Below are 21988 nucleotides of genomic sequence, written 5' to 3'. Positions count from 1 at the left end.
CTTATTAATCTTAAAATAATAAAATTGATTATTTGACTAATATTAGAGCAAATGGTCTCAGTGCAGTGTAGTTTGTTTTGTTTTTATGTAAACTTTATTTGTTGCACATAATCTACACAAATATAAGTACTGAGATGACATTAGTAATGTGCTGGGATAACATTGGAAAGGGAAATAACATAGGAAAAAAAAAAAACAATAGTGCCAATATACAACACCAGGGGTTATTGTAGACAAAATACAAATGAAATGAGAATGGTACAAAACTCCAAAGCTCCAAATTTAAAGTAATCATATATTAAGGTGCTTTTTTATCACAATATGTGTGTAGCTTTGGTTTACTTTGTGGAAAAATGATTTATTTTAATAGATATATATATCTAAAGGTTATAAAAATAGGTTATAAAATACTTTAAATTTGGAGCATAATTTAACGTTTTCACAGCTTTTCTGTTGCAAGAGGTCGATTTCCGGCTCCATGTTGGTTACAACCATAGACTGTAAAAAGAAAAAGGTTACAACACAACAGATTTGATGCTTTGGAGCGATGACGTTATCTTACGTCCTGACGCAACGCGTGACGCTGACGTCACCGATCACGCCCTCTCCATTGACCAAAAACACCTGAGTCCAGAGCGAGACGTCAACGGAGCAGACGGACTGACAGACAGCAGCAGCAGCGAGCCTCTGCGTTTATTCCTCCCGTTGCCCGGCAGCCTGAGCACCGCAGAGAGAAAACTATGGTCTGTGGCGGATTCACCTGCTCCAAAAATGCGCTGTGCTCCCTGAACGTGGTTTATATGGTGAGTGAACAAAATGGGACCATCATGCTAAAAGCTAAAGCTAACTCGCTAGCCTCGTTAGCTCAGGCTGAAGTAACGGTGTTAGCCCGTTAGCCTGTTTGTTAGCAGCACCGTTAGCGGCTGGGATGTTGTTATTATAACTGCCGGTTTCTGCCTCTCTTCTCTCCGCCTTCCCTCCACAGTGACTGTCGGTACGTACGTTACTCTCTGCTGGTAGTTAGTTACTCACAGGAAGCTAACGCCTAGCCGCGGGAGTTAGCACAGTAATGTGTATAGAATAGAGTAGAGGTGCTAGCCTGTTAGCCTGGTAGTTAGCTGTCCTCATTGTGTTGTGTTGTATTGTGTTGTGTTCCGTTAGCCGGAGACTAGAGCAGCTGACCTCAGATCAGATGGTGACATGTCGGAGTGGCTCATCTTCAACAACATGCTCTGTTATCAGTGTCACAGCCAGATGTTATCAGCTGCCCCAGTGTGTTTGTGTGTGTGTCTGTGTGTAGCTGTAGCCCAGCTAACACACTCCTGGTATTTGAACTATGCTGATTAATATGTAAGATAAAAATGACAGGAGGTAATCTGATTTGATTGATTGATTGATTGATTGATTGATTGATTGATTGATTGATTGATTGATAGATAGATACTGTATTCATTCGGTTTCTCAGCTGCACAAACAATAATCAACAAATCAATCAATAAAAATATGCTTAGAAACAGAGTAAAAGAATAAACAGCGATAAAGAATTCAAGTCGCACCCCAGTGAGGATAGGGATCCTATTGAATGAAACTAAAAGTAATAGGTAGTACAGTAAATGAGTTACTATAACACATATAGTCTGTCTGTGTGTGAGGAGCCTGTGTTTGTCAGTAGATAATTCTAAGTATTAGAAGGATACATTGATATCTATACAGTAATACTTTGTTTATTAATGACCTGGATACAGATATTACATGTATTACACAACAGGTATTCTTAAATTCAGTTTAACTGGCTCTGCTGTATAAACCCTGCAAAAGTGAAGTGATAAGACTTTAATAATAATTTTTAATAATCTTTTAACCACCACCAAAGTACAGGAGATGGTGGAAAATAAACTAAATCCAATTATGATAACAACATACCATTTATTGTTGAGGGCTCTTAGATAGAAGGCATTTCCTTTATTAGTCGTATGATGGGGAAGTTGTGATGTTGTGTCTGACTCAAGGTAATCTGATTACTTTAACACATATAACCTGACTGTGTTTGTCAGTGAATGATTCCAACTATTAAAAGAACCCACTGATATCCAAATGTGACCAAAAAGTAAAGTATTATAGCTAATACTTTGTTTATTAATGACCTGGATACAGGTAGTCCTAAATTAAGTTTAACTTGCCCTGCTGCAAAAATGAAGGCATTTCCTTTATTAGTCGCGTACGATGGGGAAGTTGTGTTGTTGACTCTGTTTGTGTGAGGTTGTCGTACAGAGCGCTGTGTGGATAAAGACAAAATATTAAAACAACTTTTTAATCCAGACCTCGACATGAAACTCAGTTAAACACGGAGGAAGTCAGAGTGTTTGCAGGCTCTGTGTGTGTGTGTGTTTGTTTGTGTGTGGTTGTGAGACTTTATATAACTGTAGACTCTGAGGCTGCGACAACAACAGATGTGTGTGTTCAGTGTGTTTCTGTTGTGTGTCTGCACCGTCAGACCTTCATCAGCTGATTCTCTCTTTATCACACTTAGGTGTGTGTGATAGTGAAACAGGATTAAATTAACTAAAAAGCCTCCGATTGAACTCGTGAACGCTGATATGAAGTCCTGTTGTCTTTAACAGAGTTTTCTTCTGTTGCGTCACATTGTCCAGGTGTTTGTGTTGTTGTTGTGTAGCCTAGTGTGTTGTTAACAATCAGCTGTTCCTGCCCATCGCTCACTGTTGTTGTTAAACTCTTCCCACGCAGCGACAGGATGTTAACACTCAACTGAGCTGCTGAGATACAACATCTATATTTATTTATACATACTGTATATCTTTTAGGGCTGTCACTTTTTATTCGACATTCGAATATTCGTTCGAATGTGGGGGGAAAGGTTCGTATTCGAGCAGTAAAGACCTGCTCGATATGCAGGCTGCAGCAAAGATACTCTATTTACCGTCTTTGGCTGCAGTGCCCAGTGCCTGCATAGCGCCGCGGAACGTCCACCGGACGCGGAAGGGCTGCGAAGAGCTGAGAAACGGAGCCAGTTTACTTTCTGTGCCCATATTAACCGCTGGTGTGGTGTCGCCGCGTGCACCTCCGCGGCCGGCTCGCGCCGTGCAGCGTCTGGTCTATTTTGTGTGAGAGCCGCGAGCAATCGCGTCAAGCTGGGCAGGAAGTCAAACATGAAACAACGAGAGTATCCGGTCAATTTTCAAAATAAAACACCGCGACTGTGTGTGCTGCGGCGGCGGCACGGGGGGGGGGGGGGTAATATTCAAATATATCTGAACGAATTACGGGTCATTCAATATTCGTTCGAACCTCATTTTTCTAAAAACTGACAGCCCTAATATCTTTATACATATATATTTATGTCCTTATGAACTCACAACCTGAACTAAACCTGACAGACCGAGTGTCACCAGGGGTCCGTTTCAGAAAGCGAGATTAGTGGAAACTCTGAGTATGTTGAGCCTGAGATGAGGGAAACTCAGAATTTTCCGTTTCAGAGAGCAGGATCAGCGTAATGCTGAGTCAGTCGCTACGGCAACATGTGCTGTGAAGCAAACCTGCTCCCTGGCAGGTTTGATCCATCTTAACCTGAGGTTGATGCCCGCTGAGCGTGGAGCAGGAAGCAGAGACATCATGTAATTTAGTGAATGAAGTCGTGGACGTGGAAGTGAAACTTATTTAAAGGTCGTTAATCGTTACAGTAGAGGATTTATTACCTCTATGACAGATGGAGCTGTTTCATCACACATCGTGGATAGGCTGTCATTCATTATCATCAGAGCAGATTTTATTTAATTTTTTGTCATTAGATTTTTCACCGACGACAGCTTTTTAAAAGTTTTTTTTTTTTTTTTTACATCGGAGACAGTGAACGCAGCAGCGAGACAGCGGCTCGTCGGACTCGGGCTGTACAGCAGAGACAAGACCGTGCAGGTTTTCATGTGGGACAGTGCATAGAAATTATAGAAGATACAGTAAACCTCTGTCGGCCCCTCGGTGTAGCAACTACTCAGCAATTAAATTAACCGATCGCCAAATATTACAAGAATGAAGTAAACCAAATGTTTTAGGCTACTGTTTGATTTGAAGTACAGCTGAACAAATCAATAGAGCTATCAAATTAAAATGGACATTTTTAAGAGGCCTCAGATTACACAACCACAGAGGCCACTCTTTTATATATAATCATGAAAAAAGGCACCGCCGAGCAAAGTCCATTGACAAGCCTTGGACTCGAACCCGCGCTGGCTGCGTGAAAGGCACATGCGCTACCGAGTGAGCTACGTAATCACACGGCGTGATCTCCGTCAATATGTTTTTGTCCCATTGTCAAAGTTCTTTAGAGAACACACAGCACTCTATTTTCCACGTCAGCTCACGCGGTTTCAGCTGAATCTGATGTTTTTTAATGTGTTCATACTCCACATGCGCGTGATTAAACTCTCCAGTTGGGTTGGAGTGAAATTCGCGGCTCTGTTTCTTTCTTTCTGCCGTTGTGAATCGTGTCATCTGTGCTCCACTGATGATGGCTTCTTGTGCTCACGGTGAACGCGCCTCCCTCAGGCTCAACGTACTCTGGGTTGATTGAACTAATTCTGATCAGCTGTTCTGAAACCGAAAACTCAGAGTTTTCCAGCTCAGGCTCAATCAACCCTGAGCTCGGGATTTGACTCAGAGTTTGTTGAGCCTGCTTTCTGAAACGGGGCCCAGGTTATCCACAAGTTCCCGAACGTCATCTATGGTCAAAACCCGGAAGCCAGTTTTGCATTTCCGGTGGAATTGTACGTTTACGTTTCCATGGTTTCAGTCGTTGGTTGTCATAGTTGCGGTAAACGCATGGATCTATTAACGCTGGCTTTTAACACGGATGTCAGTTTGTGTGGTATCCACTGTTAAAAGCTGCTGTGATGATCCATGCGTTTTACAGATTTTCATTGAAGAAAAAATTTAAAAAATCCATGCATTTATCGCGACTACCGAAACCATGGAAACGTAAACATAAAATTCCACCGGAAGAGCAAAACCGGCTTACGTTGACATTCGGAAAAAGGTGGATAGACCAGGTGAGGTCTGATCCTCACGACTCTTAAAGGAATCAATGTAATTGGTTTATTGGTCCGTCCGTTTAAAGCTGTTTATCAGGTTCCAGGTCACATTCATTTGATTAATTAAATAATTAGTAATAATACATTTATAAATGTTGCAGGAAATGTGATTTAATAACAACTTATTACATTGTTGGTGCAGGTGCTTTAACATCTTGGATGATGTCATTGTGAAACAAGGCGAGGCAGCTTTATTTATATAATAGAGCATTTCACACCAAGGGACAACTCGGTGTGCTTTACATTCAAACTAAACATTTAACCCAAAGAACATTGAAATGGAGAAAAAAAAAACTTTAAATAAAACCCAAAATAGTAAAAATTGGAAACATTAAATACACAAGTAAAAGCAAGAAAGTAGGAGGAAAAAGGATGAAATATTGAAACAGGTGTGTGTGAGTCAGACTTGATGACACTGTGTGTGAAGTCACAGCTGAGACACACACACACCTGAACAGGTCGTCGTCATGACACCGAACAGGTTGTAGAGAGCTCAGTCACAGTTACAGTGTGTGTGTGTGTGTGTGTGTGTGTGTGCAGTCAGGACAGGAAACAGGAACACACACTTCCTCCTGCAGCTCAACAGTCGGATGTTCAGTAAATGGCCGACGACGTCATGGTGACACGTTCACAACCTCGTTCTCTCTCTGTTGGACGAACGGCAGATGTTTAACTTCATGACTCGTTTATCAGACGGTTCGTTGTGTCAGATAGTTTTATAATAACTGACAGTTTGTGTTGTTTCAGATGTTTAGTAGTAGAAACTGTCCAAGAAAAGATATGAGACGATTTGTGCAACATTTGTCCACAAAAGGCTCTTTTTATGTGTTTTTATATTTTCTTTCTATTAGGGCTGTTTTCGACTAAGGATTTTCATAGTCGAATCTGATTCGTCAGATTTTGCCGTAGTCGACTGATCGTCAAACCTTTTTTTTTTTTTTTTTTTAGATTTTTTTTTTTAGATTTCTTTTTCCCGTTTCAAACAAAAGAGCTAAAACACCCAGAACAATGGTAGGTGTTAAACAAATACCTTTATTTATTTCCCACACTTTGGATGATTTTTATAGGCACTCTAATTTTTATTAGCCATTGTGAGCCAGGGTATGCGTTTATGTCACGTTGCCCTGGACAACGCTCCTGCTCGGACTGTGAGTGGCAAATCAAACATCCCTCAACGTGATGAAGGATAGCGGTGGTCGTGGACACAGAGAAACCGGGTAAAACATGTAGTATCAAAACAAACGGAGGTCAGAAGGACTCGACAATCCGTACATTACGTTAATCAATCCTGTAACACACACAGTGTGACCGCGGCACCGGCAGAGAGACAGACAGGCTGCAGAGGGACGAGATTACAGCTGTGACTCCCGAGTCCGACACTTATGGTGCGTTCATGACAACTCGGAAGTCGGAAAAAAAAACAGTTCCTCTTCTGAAAAACTCTGACATGTCAAACTTTAGGATGTGTTAGGGACTAATTCATCTGTCTAACCATCAGAACTATTGACACTTGAAACGGTAAACACAGCTGATCCATCGAAAAAAAAAATCACCGCTGGAGTTAATTTATTTTCCGTGATTGAAAGCAGGTTCTTGAATGTAACTCGGTCAAAGTCAGATGTATCCTCACAATGTTTTAGGCTACTGTTCTGTTAGGTCATGCATGATAAATGCTGACAAAGTGTCAGACTTCCTTGATTTTAAACTTTGGCGGCTCTACCCCTCGTCTTTTTGCCACTCAGTGAGTGTTCTAAAGTGACTTCTGAGTACCGTGACTTTGACGGTCCTACTGCTCACCTCCGCTCATTTGAAAAAAAAAAAAAAACTTCCGCTCATTTGATTGTGCAACTGCAGTGGGTGATTTATTAATACGTAGTAAGAAGCTAAGACTACCGTTTAAACGCACACATCATTTTGAACTCTTAACTTGGCCACTCTTAACAGAAAGTAGGCAGATTTTTTTTTTTAAATCAAAATAGGCTTTTTATAACAAATAAAAGACATTCTATGTAACAATTTATGCTCAGCAGCCGTGGGCACCCCCGTATAGTCAGAATGGTAGGGTCTTGGTTAGATTCGACTACGAGGTTCATAGTCGAATCAGACCCCTCCGAATCGAATCGTCGAATAGTCGACTTTTGGAGGTCAGCCCTACTTTCTATACTATGTCTTGAATGATTGTGTACATGCATGTGTGGTGCATTTGTTTGCCTCTTTTATTCAGGCATGGCACAGTGAATTTGATAATAAAGTCTATCTATCTAGATGTCAACATTGAAACTTTTAGACTCTTTACCTGCTTCGTTTACATCCAATCTAGAGCCGCAACAATTAATCAATTAATCGAACAGTAATCAATTATTAAATGAATCGTCAACTATTCTGATAATCGAAAAAAAGTCCAGATTCTCTGATTCCAGCTTCTTAAATGTGAATATTTCTGGTTTCTTTGTTCCTTTATGACAATAAACTGAGTCTCTCTTTGGTTTGTGGACAAAACAAGACATTTGAGGACGTCGTCTGGTGGTTTGAGAAACACTGATGTTTTTCATTTAACATTTTATTGACCAAACAACTAATCGATTAATCGTTTTTAGGGGTGCAACGGTACAGGTAGCCCACGGTACAATACGTACCTCGGTTTTTGGCCACGGTTCTCGGTACGGTTACGGTATGTTTTGTGTAGAGAACTTTGTGTTCTTTCTGTTTGTTGTAAGAGCTGACGCAAGCTGAATCTGAAATACCGCGGTCCAAGAGCGTATTGCACCGCGCAGGCTGTACCGAACGGTTCGGTATTTTACCGAGAACCGTTGCATCCCTAATCGTTCCGTTGCATCCCTAATCGTTCCGTTGCATCCCGAATCGTTTTAGATAATCGACAGATAAATTGATAATGAAAATAATCGTTAGGGCTGGGTATTGTTAAGAACCTCACGATTCAATTTTGATTCTTAAGGGCGCAGTTCGATTCAATATTGATTTAAATGCTTCGATATCGATTCAGTAATAAGTAGTAATATACAAATAATTAACAGGGTTTCCCCCAGAAAACTTGTTAAGCCCGGTGGTAGGGTGGCACCGGCGGCCCATCGGCGGGCCACCGGTGCCCAAGCGTGTTTTTCTGTGACAGGGGCCTGACCCTGACCATTGACTGATGGCAGGGCCCTGTAGGGAACAGATTCATTAATGGAGCAGTAGCATTTAGAAGGCGTGATTCCATAAGGCCTTAAGATCAATGTTAAAAGTTGACTGGAAATTTGAAAATATTATAATTTATCATAAACATTTGTTATTATAAGACATTTATGTAACATATTTAAACACCTATAGCAGAGTCTTACAGAAAGGCACTCTTGAAATAGCCTACTGTTCAATCAACCACAAATTATAGCCTAAAAAACTATTTAAATAAATAACATCAACTCTTTGCATTAAAAACTAAAAAACTACTGCCTGGTGTCTCCATTGTTGAAGTGTAGTGTTATTTCTCCGATTTTTTTTTCTTTTCTCCGAGATTTTTTGTATCTGGAGTCACGTTACAGAGGCTACACATGACGTACTGTATAATACATCCATGACTGTACCACGCTCTTTTTCCGGTCAGTCGTCATGGAAACGTGACACTCACGGATTTACTGTTTAGACCAGAGAAGACAACGTGTGTGATCGCAAACGTTACGAGCTGAAAAATGAAACAATGGATCATTTTCACATCCGGTCAAAGCCCCGCGGCTCACAGGAGTCCGGAGCTCTGACGCTGCAGGGGATATCTATGGCAGGGGACGACGTGCTAACAGCTAACAGCTACCAGCTAACAGCTAACAGCTACCAGCTAACAGCTGCAGCAGCTGATTGAGCCTCTGGAGCTGCGGCTCGGCTCACGTTAACGTTTGGACTCGATGCGTTCCTCTCGGTCAGCTGGTGAAGCAGCGGGCTGATGAGCATGATGTCCGTGACGTGTCCCGTTATGCGCGACGAAGTTGTGACGTTGTCAGGTGATGAAAAAGACACACCTGATCACGTGTTTATGGAGTATCAAAACTGATTAAAAAAATTAATAAACGATGCTTAGCCTGGCGGGGGGTCAAGGAAGGCCTGGCGGGCCGCCAGGCTTATAATACACTGGGGGAAACCCTGATTAATTAGAGTAACTGTTGATAGTTTTCTGGATCGATATTGAATTGGGAAAAAATGTATTGCAATGCATGAATGAATGGATATTTACTAGTTAGTTGCAGCTCTAGTCTGATGTTCAGTAAACAGCCGACGACGTCACAGTGACACGTTGTGTTGGAAGATACACGAGTCTGTGTCCGATAGTTTAACAATAACTGACAGTCTGTTGATGTTTCAGACTCAGTAGAAACTGTCCTGGGATCAGCAGCTTCACAACGAGAAAATAATTCAGCATTTAAACTTTTAGACTTTTCACCTGCTTCGTCCTGCCCAGTGTTGACGGGACAGGAGAGGAGTTGTTGTTGTGTTATTGTGTAGTTGTTGTGGACCATGTGATGAGCTCGTCCTGCCTCAGCTGACTCTCATTACCCCCCCTCCTCCACAGCTGGTGGGGCTGCTGCTGATCGGAGTCGCAGCATGGGGCAAAGGCTTCGGCCTGGTGTCCAGCATCCACATCATCGGAGGAGTCATCGCCGTCGGCTTCTTCCTGCTGCTCATCGCCATCGTCGGCCTCATCGGCGCCATCCACCACCACCAGGTCATGCTGTTCTTCGTATCCTTTCACAAACACTAACACAAGCAGGTGATGAGCTGCTGTCTATGTGATACGCAGGTAAACGCACTTAACATGCATTAATATTTCAGTAAACCCAATACAAGGCAAACAGCTTCACTTATATAGCAACTCAATGGGCCTCATTCACCAATATCTTCTTAAGAACCTTCTTAGATTCTTTCTTAAGTTGTTCTTAAGAAGTTCCTTAAGAAAACCCTACGTCAGATTCATCAACGCGTTCGTAAGCCTCAGAATTGTTCGCAGCTGTGTTCCTACTTGATGAATGCCATCTCCTCGTAAGTTGAGGGCGTGTGCCAGGTGAGTCTAATTAACATATGATTAGCATAGGTAACAGCCCCATCAATGCCCGTAAAAGGGCATGAGACTGCAGGGCCGTGTGCACACAGCACCCACAGGCACTGAGCAGAGAAGGTGAAGTGAGAAAGAAAGTTGAAATGCTCAAATGAAAATCTGGGAGGGAGCACCAGACTCCAAACGTAAAAAGAACTTAAATAGTGAAGTGGCGCTACTGCGGCAGGAATGAAACAAAGAAACAAACGAAAGGCTTATATTTAGTTTATATTTTTATATTTATATTTAGGCTATATTTAGTAGCGTCAGCAGTGGATGCAGCTCTTCGGTTGTTAACAGAGAGACCACACTCTCACGTGTGCCATCATAAATATCATCATATTATCACATATGAAAAAAAAAACGGTTGTGTATAGTGTGAACACTTCAACAGTAAGTGCATTGTTGCAGCCCGCAATTAGGAAAAAAAAAAAATCATATCGGCAGCTGTATGCCCCCCCCTCCCCCCAAAAAAGAGAAAAAAACAACTGATATGAATTAAGTGTCTATAATGTTTTTTAAGAGACTGCAATGATTTGTCTATTATTATTATTAATATATATGATTATTAAAAACATCATAAAAGATAAGAAAATAATTCTTATTCAAATCATATAATATCATACAACTGCAGAACAAAAGAAAACGCTATAATCGGTTATTTTTGCAGAAGTCTCAGCACCTAAAAGTGCGAAAGTATACTCCTGACTGTTCATAGATTTTGTTCATAGTTAAGAACAAATTCTGGATAAGAAAACATTCATGAATGCCACAATCTTCGTAAAAACTTCGTAAGTAGGACTTAAGAACAAATTTGTTCTTAAGAACGGTTCGTGAATGAGGCCCAATGAGCTTTACAACTGGAAACGGGAAAACACAAAAAACTAAAACATAAAAACATACAATTAAAGGGTCAGGGTTAGAGTTTGGTTATGAGATGGTAAAGCTTTGTAAAACAGTCTGCACAGCCACAGGCTTTCACTTTGATCAGGTAGCGTTCAGGAATATTAATTGATTATTCTGAGTCTAGTGCATAATATTTATGAAAACAGAAGCCATGATAACAGTAAAGAACGGTAAACAACCAAGAAAAGAATAATGTATATAAACAAAGACATGGCTGTATCCGATATTCCAAGTAAATATATATAAAAAACATACTACTATTATTATTATTAAAGTAAGTGGGCCCCAGGGAGAGGTCAGAAGGGTTAGAGGTTAGGTTAAAATAAACCCAAAATAGTCAAAAATGGAAACATTAACAGCAAGAATAAAAGAAAGTACAGAAAAATGATAATAAAATAAAAACTAGACTAAAATAGAGCATAAAATATGAGTTTGCAGCATGAAATATAGATTTGATTTGTATTAAAACAATGAATAAGACTTACAGTGCAAATACAACAAAACTATCCAACTATAGTCTATTTCAGGGGGTCAAACATGTGAAAGTTACATAAAAGACAGAAGAGGCGTAATGTTGTTGAAATTGCACATATTTTTTGTTGTTGTTCACAACATGTTTTGTAAAAGGACAGTTTATTTAATGTAAAACGTCTTAATCATGAACTTCTCTGCACTGAAACAAAGGAAAGGTTTATAATTCTCATTATTTAGAGGTTATCATGATGTTATTTTACTGGTCCGGCCCGTCACATTCAGAGATCTGAACTAAGATGAGTTGGACATCCCAGGTGTGTGTGATACAGCTGCATGTGGGTCGGTGCCGGTCAGGTCACATGACTGACACATTTAAGACACGCGCAACGGGGAGTAGAGCAGAAGAAAACACACACACACACACACAACATTGTTGGAGATGTAGAGAGCAGCAGCAGCAGCAGACTGCGGCTCAGACTGAGGAGGCGTTCAGAAAGCGGGTCACACTGCACCAGGGATCTGCATTTTATTTTTAAATCTGGTTAAACAGCTCAGTTTTTTACCTGTCGGAGGACGAGCAGAAGACGCTGAGCAGTCGGCTGCTTCTGAAGGAACCGGACCACCTGCTGTTCCCTTTCATTATTACTATTATATGGCACAGAAATGTCAGCACAGCCACCGGTGATAATGTGCTTCAGCAAAAACGTTTTATATAATTGACCATGTCCAAAAGAATAAAAACATCTGCACAACCTGCTGCTAAAGTGACACAATAGCAACAATAGCAACGTGTCTTTTCCATGTTGAATAACCCAAACAGACTTTTATCTGCTTCAGCTGCTGAACTGACCGTCTTCTACCAGAGACAGGCGTCTACATGATGGGACAGGACTTTATTTAATCTAGAACAAAGATGAAACTCCTCTCCACTGCTTCTGTTGTTCCTGTTTAAAGGGATAGTTCAACATTTTGTCAAATTGGCCAATTGCCATAATCCCTATAGTCATAGCAGTAGGTTTGTTACCTTTAATTGTCGGTGCAAGCTATTTTTAGAACGGCGGAGCAGAGCCGTGAGCTGCTCAGAGCTACGCTACGGAGGCTCATTATGGGATTTCTTGGTTTCCCTCATCAAACTCATCAAATACACAATCCAACAACTCCACAACGCTCTGGTGGACAAGTTGTGAGCTGCACATTCACCACGCTATGAGATAATAACACATTTACCAGACAGAGTTGTTTTAGAGGGAAATTCATGCAAAACCGCTGATGCGTGTTGCCTTCAGGGACAGTTTTTCATCAAGCATTCTCTGTATTTACCAGTCTCATGGGCTTTGAGATGTTTTGCACATTCACAAGAACTTACAGATAGATAAATAGAAACAGACCCGGTCCAGTACAGGAACCAGAGTCTGATTGAGACTCTTTATTTAATCATTTCTGGTATAATACAAATGTAGAGACGACGTAAACCTTCAGGTTGGAGCTGTCTGTTCACATGAAGCTCTGACATAAGATGATGTGTCTGGATGTTTGTGGTTAAAGGACAAGCCAGGTAAATTCAACCTGGAGTATCGGTACCGTATTGATTCAGATGTGAAAGGTTTCCATGCCTGGTTGTCGTCTGCTCAGCGACTCTGAGGATCCGTCAGGTTTGTTGCTGTGGCTCTTATCTCTGTGGCCTTCAGCCCTTCAGCCCTGAACCCTGAGGGTGGAGCAGCTCAGGAATGTCAGGCTGTAAATCTGGCCAGGAACAAACCAAACCAACAGAACGAGGCGACAACTGTGTTATCATGTTGCTGCTGGATGGATCAACACACACTTATCTGATAACGGTCGACGACGACAACAGAGTTTCAACATGTTCCTTCCTCATCACTCATACGTTTACATGACGTTGAAGAAAATGAATTATGGCCTTGAACGTGTCAGTCCGACTCAGACCAGACTTCTGCGATTGGAAACAGTTTTCCTTCTGCATGTGTTCACCTCAACCTGCCTGAAACTGGACAATGTGGACAATGTTTTATATAAAAAAAAGGAAGTTCCTGCACCGACCAGAGTCATTTGTTTATATTTCAGTCCTGACCGGAGCGTCTGGTTGGGAACTAAAGTTATTTATATCCAGTTATTTACTCTGTGACAGAAACCTCAACAAAAAGCCGTCTGTATTAACGACACATATCAACACCTAGACCAGTGTTTTTCAACCTTAGGGTCGCCTGGAATTCAAATGGGGTTGCCAGAAATGTCTAGTAATTGATAAAAAAAAATACATAAAAAAGATCAAATAAATGATAAAAATATATATTTTTTTAGAACTAATTATTATTCTTTTTAAAATTATGATTAAAAACACCACAGGCAATCTTAAACAACTGTATTCTATAAACAACAGGATCGGTGCGCAAAGGGTAACAACGCATTGGTGTTTTTTAAATTGTAGCGTCTAGGTCAGTGGTTCCCAACCTTTTTTGGCTCGTGACCCCATTGTGACATCACAAATTTCTGGCGACCTGCGTCAATCAAGATGCACCAGCTCAGATTTTCATATATTGCATTTTATTTGAACACGATTTATATTCGAGAAAGTGAAAAGTATAGAATACAGTTTAAAAAAACACCAGCGCGTGTCGCCTTGCGCCTTCCTCAGTCACTTACTGTCACTTATTCAATTTTCCCTGTTGCATGTAGCCTGGGACAAGGACTGAACTCAAACTCACTAAAAACATATTTGAACACATCTGGCCTCGTTACTCAGCTCTGAGTTGTGATAAAGTGTGAAACATTATTTTTCTACCAGTGATTAATAAGGCTGGGACGATATGCTTTTCTCCCGATTCGATTCTTCTACGATTTTTTGGATGCCGATCCGATTTAAATTGCGATTCTACAATATTGCCGATTTTCTCGATTTTTAGTCTGCATTTTTAACACCAGTGAAACAGTTGAATGATTATGATTGTCTACAGACTATTCCAGGAAAAAATACATTTATTCAGCAGCAATATATGTTTACTCTCTTTTCAAAAGCCTGGACTGCATAAAAGAGGCAGAAATAAAAGAGGATAGAAAAAACTTAACTTCTGAAACCTTTCTGACCGAATGAGATCTAGACTGCTACATTTCAACATTTATCTGCACACAAACACTGTAGGAGCCTATAAATTAACATACTCCATTATAAAGTGAACTGAAACCCTTTTCAAAACCTGTACTCTCTGTATGTGAAAAAGGCGAACAAATGCACATTGCACAATATTAAAAAAAAAAAAAAAAAAAAAAACATTCTAAAAAAAGATCGATTTAAAAATCGTCAAAAAAATATCACGGTACTTATGTGAATCGATTTTTTCTCCCACCCCTAGTGATCAGAGTGTGTTGTAGTGTTGTTGTTGTGTTTTCTCCCGTGGCTCCGTCGTGTCCTTGACCTCCTGCTCCCAGTACATGGTGATCCTCTTCATCGTTTTCCTTTTCCAATTCGGAGTGTCCTGCTCCTGTCTGGCCATGAACCGAGGACAACAGGTGGGTGAGCTGCAGACACGGACACATCAGCATTCATGTTTTATCCCTACTGGCTGTTGTTGAACTCTCTGTGGTGTGTGTGTGTGTGTGTGTGTGTGTGTGTGTGTGTGTGTACAGGAAGCTCTGCTGAACTCTGCCTGGAGACTACTGGAGAATAAAACCAAGACGGACCTGGAGAGCCAGCTGAACTGCTGCGGTTTGCTCAACGTCACCTCCAGCCGGACGCAGTTCGACCTCGATGTGCAGAACTGTCCAGCTGTGAGTCTTCATCTCTTCACACTGTGTTGGAGAATCAGCTGTTTGTGTGTTTTTACTGATAAAATGTTCAGAGTAAAGGTCTGAAGTAGTGGTGTCGTCTATGTGGTACTCAGATTTACTCAGTATACCCACTGAAAATGCATAAATACTTCAGTATACCCAGTACAACAAAACTATCTAACTAAAGTAAATGTCAATGGTTCTCAAGTGGGAGGGTTGACGGGGTTCAAGGGGGTCCACAACTTTTTCTAGAAATTTTACCACTTTTTCCTAGAATTCTTTAACCTTTTTTTTTCAGAAATGTTATCACTTTTTAAAATTATTGTTTGACTTTTTTTTTTTTTTTTAGAAATTTTACCACTTTTCCTAGATCTTTTTTGAGAAATGTTACCAGTTTCTTTTCAATTTTTTTTTTAGAGAAAATTTTTTTATTTTTTTGCACACCGTACCCCCTTTTTTTTTTTTGAGAAAATTTCTACAATTTTTTGCAAAATCGTACCACTTATAAATATTACCACTTTTGTCTCAATTTCTCAAAAAACCTATTTACTTTTTTCTAAAAAATCTTAAACTTTTTTGTTTATTTAAAAAAAAAAAAATCTTACCACTTTTTTCTAGAAATGTTTCAACTTTTTTTGAGAAATTGTACCACTTTTTTCCAGAAATTTCTCTATAATCTTTCAAAAATGTACGCCTAATTTAAACGTACATTGATTGTTTGTGTATTTCTGGTGTTTTTTTGTCCAATGGGGTCCGTGGTCTAATTTATATCAATTTTGGGTCCTTGATATAAAACAGTTTGAGTTGAGAACCACCAGTGATACAAGTACGAACAGTTTACCACCTAAAAAGCAGTTTACCCACTAAAAAACATTAGACTACACCACTGGTCTGATCTCTCTGTTTATTTCTTCTCTCTTTTTTGTCTTTTTGCTGCAGTTATGCAAAAAGGAGAGCGTGTGTTTCAGCTGTGGGGACAAGATGCTGAATCATGCAACAGAAGCTCTGAAGATCCTCGGAGGAGTCGGACTCTTCTTCAGCTTCACAGAGGTCAGTGTCTGTCTGTCTGCTGCTAGATTTATAGGAGGGAATAAAAGCAGCAGGAACAACAACACGGTCACAGAGCAGCAATCTGAGTTAAACTACGTTCATGCTGGAGACAGAAGGTTTAGATTTCAGTTTCACCTGTAGATTAATAATTCATAGTGTGTTCAGTGACACAGAGCAACAGCACAGGATTCACTCACTGTGTCTCGTTACTGCACAACATGTAGGTCGACCTGTTACTGCAAAACAACACATTTAATTTAGTGGCAGTAATCAGATTACACTTCATTGTTTAGACTGGAAGTTTCACAGAGATGATTCTGGCTGTAAAGTTTATATGCACCTATATATACCTATAAATAAACACATACTTGCATACTTTATGATTATTATTATGCATGTCCAAATATTTAACAACTGATGCAGGTTTGGTTTCCAGCCAGGATGTGGAAGGAGCCTCCACTCTCCTTGTAACAAGTTACAAGTCATTTATCTAACATCACTATTAGTCCGAAGCTGTTTAGTGACGGTAAAAATGAAATATTAAGTAAATATCCTGCATAGTTCCTCTTTTCTGTGCTGCGCTGATCAGAGCGGCGTCCCTAGCAACGGAAATAACGGACCGTAGAACAGAGAGCAGCATTCAATAGAGCCGTGTAATAATGCAAAATATTTCGCAATTTAGTGTCTTTTATTCGTCACGTCTCCGGTGTGAAAGAGCCTTAAGAAATAAATACAGTCCAAAGAAATCTCTTACTGTATAACACTTTATATCTTCACTGTCCTTTCAAAATAAAAGCACTAAATCTACTGTATATATTCCAGTTGCTGCAGCTGTCTGACCCGTGTCGTCTCCTCTCTCTCTCAGATCCTGGGCGTGTGGCTCGCCGTGCGCTACAGGAACCAGAAGGATCCTCGAGCGAACCCCAGCGCCTTCCTATAGTGACACACACACACACACACACACACACACACACACACACTGGCTCACACACACACACACACACACTGATGCACATGTAGAGGCCGACACTGGGGCAGAAGATCCAGAGCCACAACAACAACAACAACACAACCACAGCACAGAATGGACGAGCGCACGCAGCACCTCACACTCTCACACACACACACACACACACACACACACACACACACACACACACACACACACACACACACACCTTCACCTGAGAAGAAACTACAACCTGTTCAGTTCTTGGTTGGTTCTCCGTGGCGGCGGCTGGAGCCTCATGTATGACGGGATGAGCCGTTGGTATGGCGACGCAGCCCGGAGGTTGAGACTTCCTGATCCGCAGCCGCTCCTCCATCAGTCAGTCAGTTAGTCAGTTAGTTAGTTAGTGAGTTAGTTTACCGACGACGTAACAGCACCGAGACGTCTCTGCATGCATCCACTCTGCTCATGTCATTCCACACACACACACACACACACACACCAGGCGGCGGTGTGTGTGTGCGGTCCAACAGACGATGTTTATGCACCTTGTTCCTCACGGCAGCGTGTTGCGTTCACTGGGAAAAGAAAAAAATACAGTTTTTCTGAGTCATTTATTTTTTCTCCTGGTTTTCAGAGTCATTTTTTTCTGACTTTCACTGTCACGTTTCACCGCTGCAGTCATCTACACTGCAAAAACTCAAATTCTTACCAAGAATATTTGTCTTATTTCTAGTTAAAATGTCATTTCTAGTCCAAACGGATCAAATTATACTAAAAATAAGACTGATCACATTAAAAAGTAGCTTGTTTTTAGACACTTTTTACTTCTTTCAAGCAGATTTTCACTTGAAATATGTAGAAAAATCTGATAGTGGAGCAAGTTTTTCTTTCTTATTACAAGCACAAAAAACTTGCTTTCACTGGCAGATTTTTCTACTTATTTCAAGTGAAAATTTGTTTGAAACAAGTGAAAATTACATAAGAATAAGTACATTTTTAGGTAATGAGTCTTATTTTAAGTGGGAAGAGATTAGTTTTGACTAGAAATGAGACATTTTGACAAGAAATAAGACAAATATTCTTGGAAAGATTTTGAGTTTTTACAGTGTATTAAATCTATTATATTATTAGATCCATCACATGTAAATTCTCCACTTCAAAAAATACAGTCGAGTTCTCCCCGGCTTTGTATTGTGCTACATGTTTACACAACAGTACGAGCGTGTAAGTAAGGACTGATTTCAAAATAAAGGTCACCCTCCAAAACTGATTCAACTGCATAGTTTGCAAGGTGATGTAGTTTTTTTTTTTAAAGGAAAACTCCACTCTTTTTCTTATTTTCACTGTGTTCTCTGTAAATTCAGATTGATACTGAGAGGAGACGACCTGTTGTTACAGAACAACACCTCAGAAAGTATCAGAGCTGTGATGTGGTACCTTTTATTTTGAAATCAGTCTTTACGTTACCTGCAGGTGGGAGTTTATCACGGGATTTCGAAATTTCAATAAGTTAGAAAAAAATTATTTAAAAAAACCTAACAAAAAAATAAATTACTCCAAAAAGAGAGAGTTTTTTTTGTTTTGTCTTTTTTCCAGGTGAATGCAACACGCTCTACTCTGTTCCTCTCCTCCAACGCCACATTTATCCGAAACTGTCACACAGATGTGATGAGAATGAGGCCTGAGGAGGACACACACATGCACACTGACACACTGACACACACACACAGCTGATAGGATGAGGTGAGTGTAGATTTTAGGTTGTGTAGTTCTTAGACGTTTGGGTTCAAATATTTATGAACTGTAACTGAGCCAACTAAACTTTTAACAGTCGGACGTTCGGACGCCAACGGACTGCAGCTTCACCGCGTTGTACAGAATCCTTCAATCCTGTAGTCCGGCCGAGTCGTCTCGTCCTCGCTGGGGTTTTGTTTTTTTGCCATGTGTCTTTCTCCCTCTGGTCCTGTGGGGGGGGGTAAGAGGGGGGGAGGGGGGTATTTGGGGGGGATTTGCCTGCGTAACTGAGGCCTTGCGACGACGGCCACAATAAATAATTCACCTTTTCCTGTATTGAACATGTTCCTTTGTGTCGCACAGTGACGTTGCTTAGACTAGACTCTGGTAGTTAATAAGAAGTGGATTCAGGTTTGTATTATGACCTCCTGTGTAACTGGAAGAAAACACACAAAATGTAACAAAAAGATAAAAAAAAACAAACATTATATTATAATGATTATAATTATTATTATAATTCCTGCTCTTTGATTGGAACTGATCGGGTGAATCTGGCCAAACCTGCTTATTGTAAAAAACCCAGTTCTGTTTTTTATAGTGTTAATTGTGAACATGTGGTTGGTTGTTTTGTTTTTTTTAATCCTTTAAAACAGCTTAACGACCTCTTGGTGGATTTACTTTGTCCCCTGTTGCCATCAGCTCTTCTTTTGTTCATCAGTGTTAATAAAGCTTTGTAAAATAAATATTTAAGTTAAGGTTGACGATGCACATTAGGTTTAAAGTTATATTCTAGTTTTGATGGTACCTTTCTTAATGCCTGGCTCGATGTTTGACTTGTTGATAAATCACTGCTCATTAATTAATTCTCTTCTGTAAGATGTTTTTTGTTTTTCTCTCTTTTGGATTATTTGCTTTTAACTTCACGGACTAACGAACTGTAATTACATGTCTTACTTGAACCTGTCGACGTGGCTGATATCGTTTTGTTTTTTTCCTGCTGCTGCCGGTTCTGGAGTTGTCGCTGGTGTAAACAAGCATTTTGACAGATCTTTAAAAAAGCATCATGCCATAATATTACACCTCACTTTGGATTTGTGTGCACTAGTTATTCAAATGTATCTTGAATTTTTGAGACTTAATTTTCCAAATAATAAAACCTCAAATTGGGAACTGATTCCCTCGAGTCGTTGTCATGTAACATCACATCCCATAATGTCTCTCTGGGTGTTTTCAGACAGATACACCGTTCTGGTTCTGGTTCGCAGCGTTCACACCAGTTTAACTGGAACCAAATTGGACGTACGTAACTCTGCGTTACTCAGGAGGAAGTAAACACAAAAGAGACAATTTTTTTTCCTTTTTTCGTGTCTCAGTTCCTTCTTTAGTTTTTTAATTTATTAATGATCTGTTCTGGTGTTGGAGTGAACTCAGCCTCCATCATCAGGTCCAAAGATCAGAGTTACTTTACTTTATTCAGCTCCAAAGAAATTCATACAACTTGTTCTGCTTTTTTTTTTCTCTGACGTAACGAGATTTCAAAATCCCATGAGAAGTTCTCACCTTCAAGTCACATTTCACCACTGCAGTCAACTTTCTATTTAATAGATAATGGATCTACACTGCAAAAACTCAAAATCTTACCAAGAATAGTTGTCTTATTTATAGTTAAAATGTCATTTTTAGTCAAAACAAATTTCATTCTACTTAAAATAAGAAACATCAGATAAAAAGTAGCTTGTTTTTAGACACTTTTAACACCTAAAAATTAACTTGTTTCTAGATATCTTTTTTTTTTTACTTTTTTCAAGCATTTTCACTTGAAATAAGTAGAAAAATCTGATAGTGGAGCAAGTTTTTCTTTCTTATTACGAGCACAAAAATCTTGCTTTCACTGGCAGATTTTTCTACTTATTTCAAGTGAAAATTTGTTTGAAACAAGTGAAAATGATCTAAAAACAAGTTAATTTTTAGGTGACGAGTCTTATTTTAAGTGGAAAGAGATTAGTTTTGACTAGAAATGAGACATTTTGACAAGAAATAAGACAAATATTCTTGAAAGATTTTTATTTTTACAGTGTGGACTTCATCATCTGCAAAGATGTATGAAGACATTTGCAATTTGATGAAATGAATGAGAAATACAGTCACCAACTGGTTTGGAGGTTTTATTTGTCCGTGTTGTTTTGAGAAATGAGCCAAACCAGTGGAGGAAAAACTGTAAAATGTCTGATTGAACGTCCTGCTCTCCCTTCACCACTTGGTGGCGGTGCAGCGTCTGCAGCTCTGACGGGGACACACGGCTCAGGATGAGCAGAGTTCACACTCACAGACTGCTGTCACACACACACACACGCTGGTTGTGTTCTAGTATAAAAGGTGGGAAACATTAACGATCTGTGCTCAGGAGGCAGGAGGTTCTGATTCCCTCTGATGTTACTTCAGAAGCCCATTAAAGGGATAGTTCGCCCAAAATTCAAATTTATACTCATTATCTACTCCCCCTCATGTCGACTAAGAGCTGTGAGAAGTTTCAGAGTCCTCCGTGGCTTCTCTGAGTTACAGCGGGGCTCCGTGCAGCAGTATTTGTCCATATAATGGTTGTCAATGGATACCAACTTTCTTTGTCCAAAAAGACACATCAAAAAACATCCAAATACCTCCATACTGCTCGTGTGTAATGTCCCTCTTGTATCCACCACTTTATTTTCCCATGATCCATTGCGTCACACCACAACGGAAGTCGGTTTTCAACCCCGTAGCATTCTAGCGAGCGGCTAACTGGTAGCGCTAGCCACCGGTGTAGGCACCAAATGTGGGGGCTCCGGGCTGCCAAAACCGTTTTGACCAATCTGATGTTTGTCAAGTCTAGAAAACGAATTACCGAACAAACACCACCACTTCTGT

General features: G+C 40.1%; 1 protein-coding gene across 1 annotated transcript; it reads left to right on the top strand.

Moving 5' to 3' along the window:
- The first annotated feature begins 629 nt into the window (after window positions 1–629).
- tspan31 (tetraspanin 31) lies at window positions 630–17478 on the top strand. The gene is made up of 6 exons (XM_085782950.1): window positions 630–803; window positions 9664–9831; window positions 15010–15090; window positions 15208–15348; window positions 16288–16398; window positions 17264–17478. Exons 1-6 carry the CDS (start codon window positions 741–743, stop codon window positions 17336–17338), a joined length of 639 nt encoding a protein of 212 aa, XP_085639076.1. The 5' UTR covers window positions 630–740; the 3' UTR covers window positions 17339–17478.
- The last annotated feature ends 4510 nt before the right edge of the window (window positions 17479–21988 follow it).

Source organism: Trachurus japonicus, chromosome 7, assembly GCF_045865225.1.
Source record: "Trachurus japonicus isolate A0001 chromosome 7, Traja_1.0".
NCBI classification, from domain to species: Eukaryota; Metazoa; Chordata; class Actinopteri; order Carangiformes; family Carangidae; genus Trachurus; species Trachurus japonicus.
Note: the sequence above shows the minus strand (reverse complement) of the source record. Positions and strands in the feature narration are given on the sequence as shown.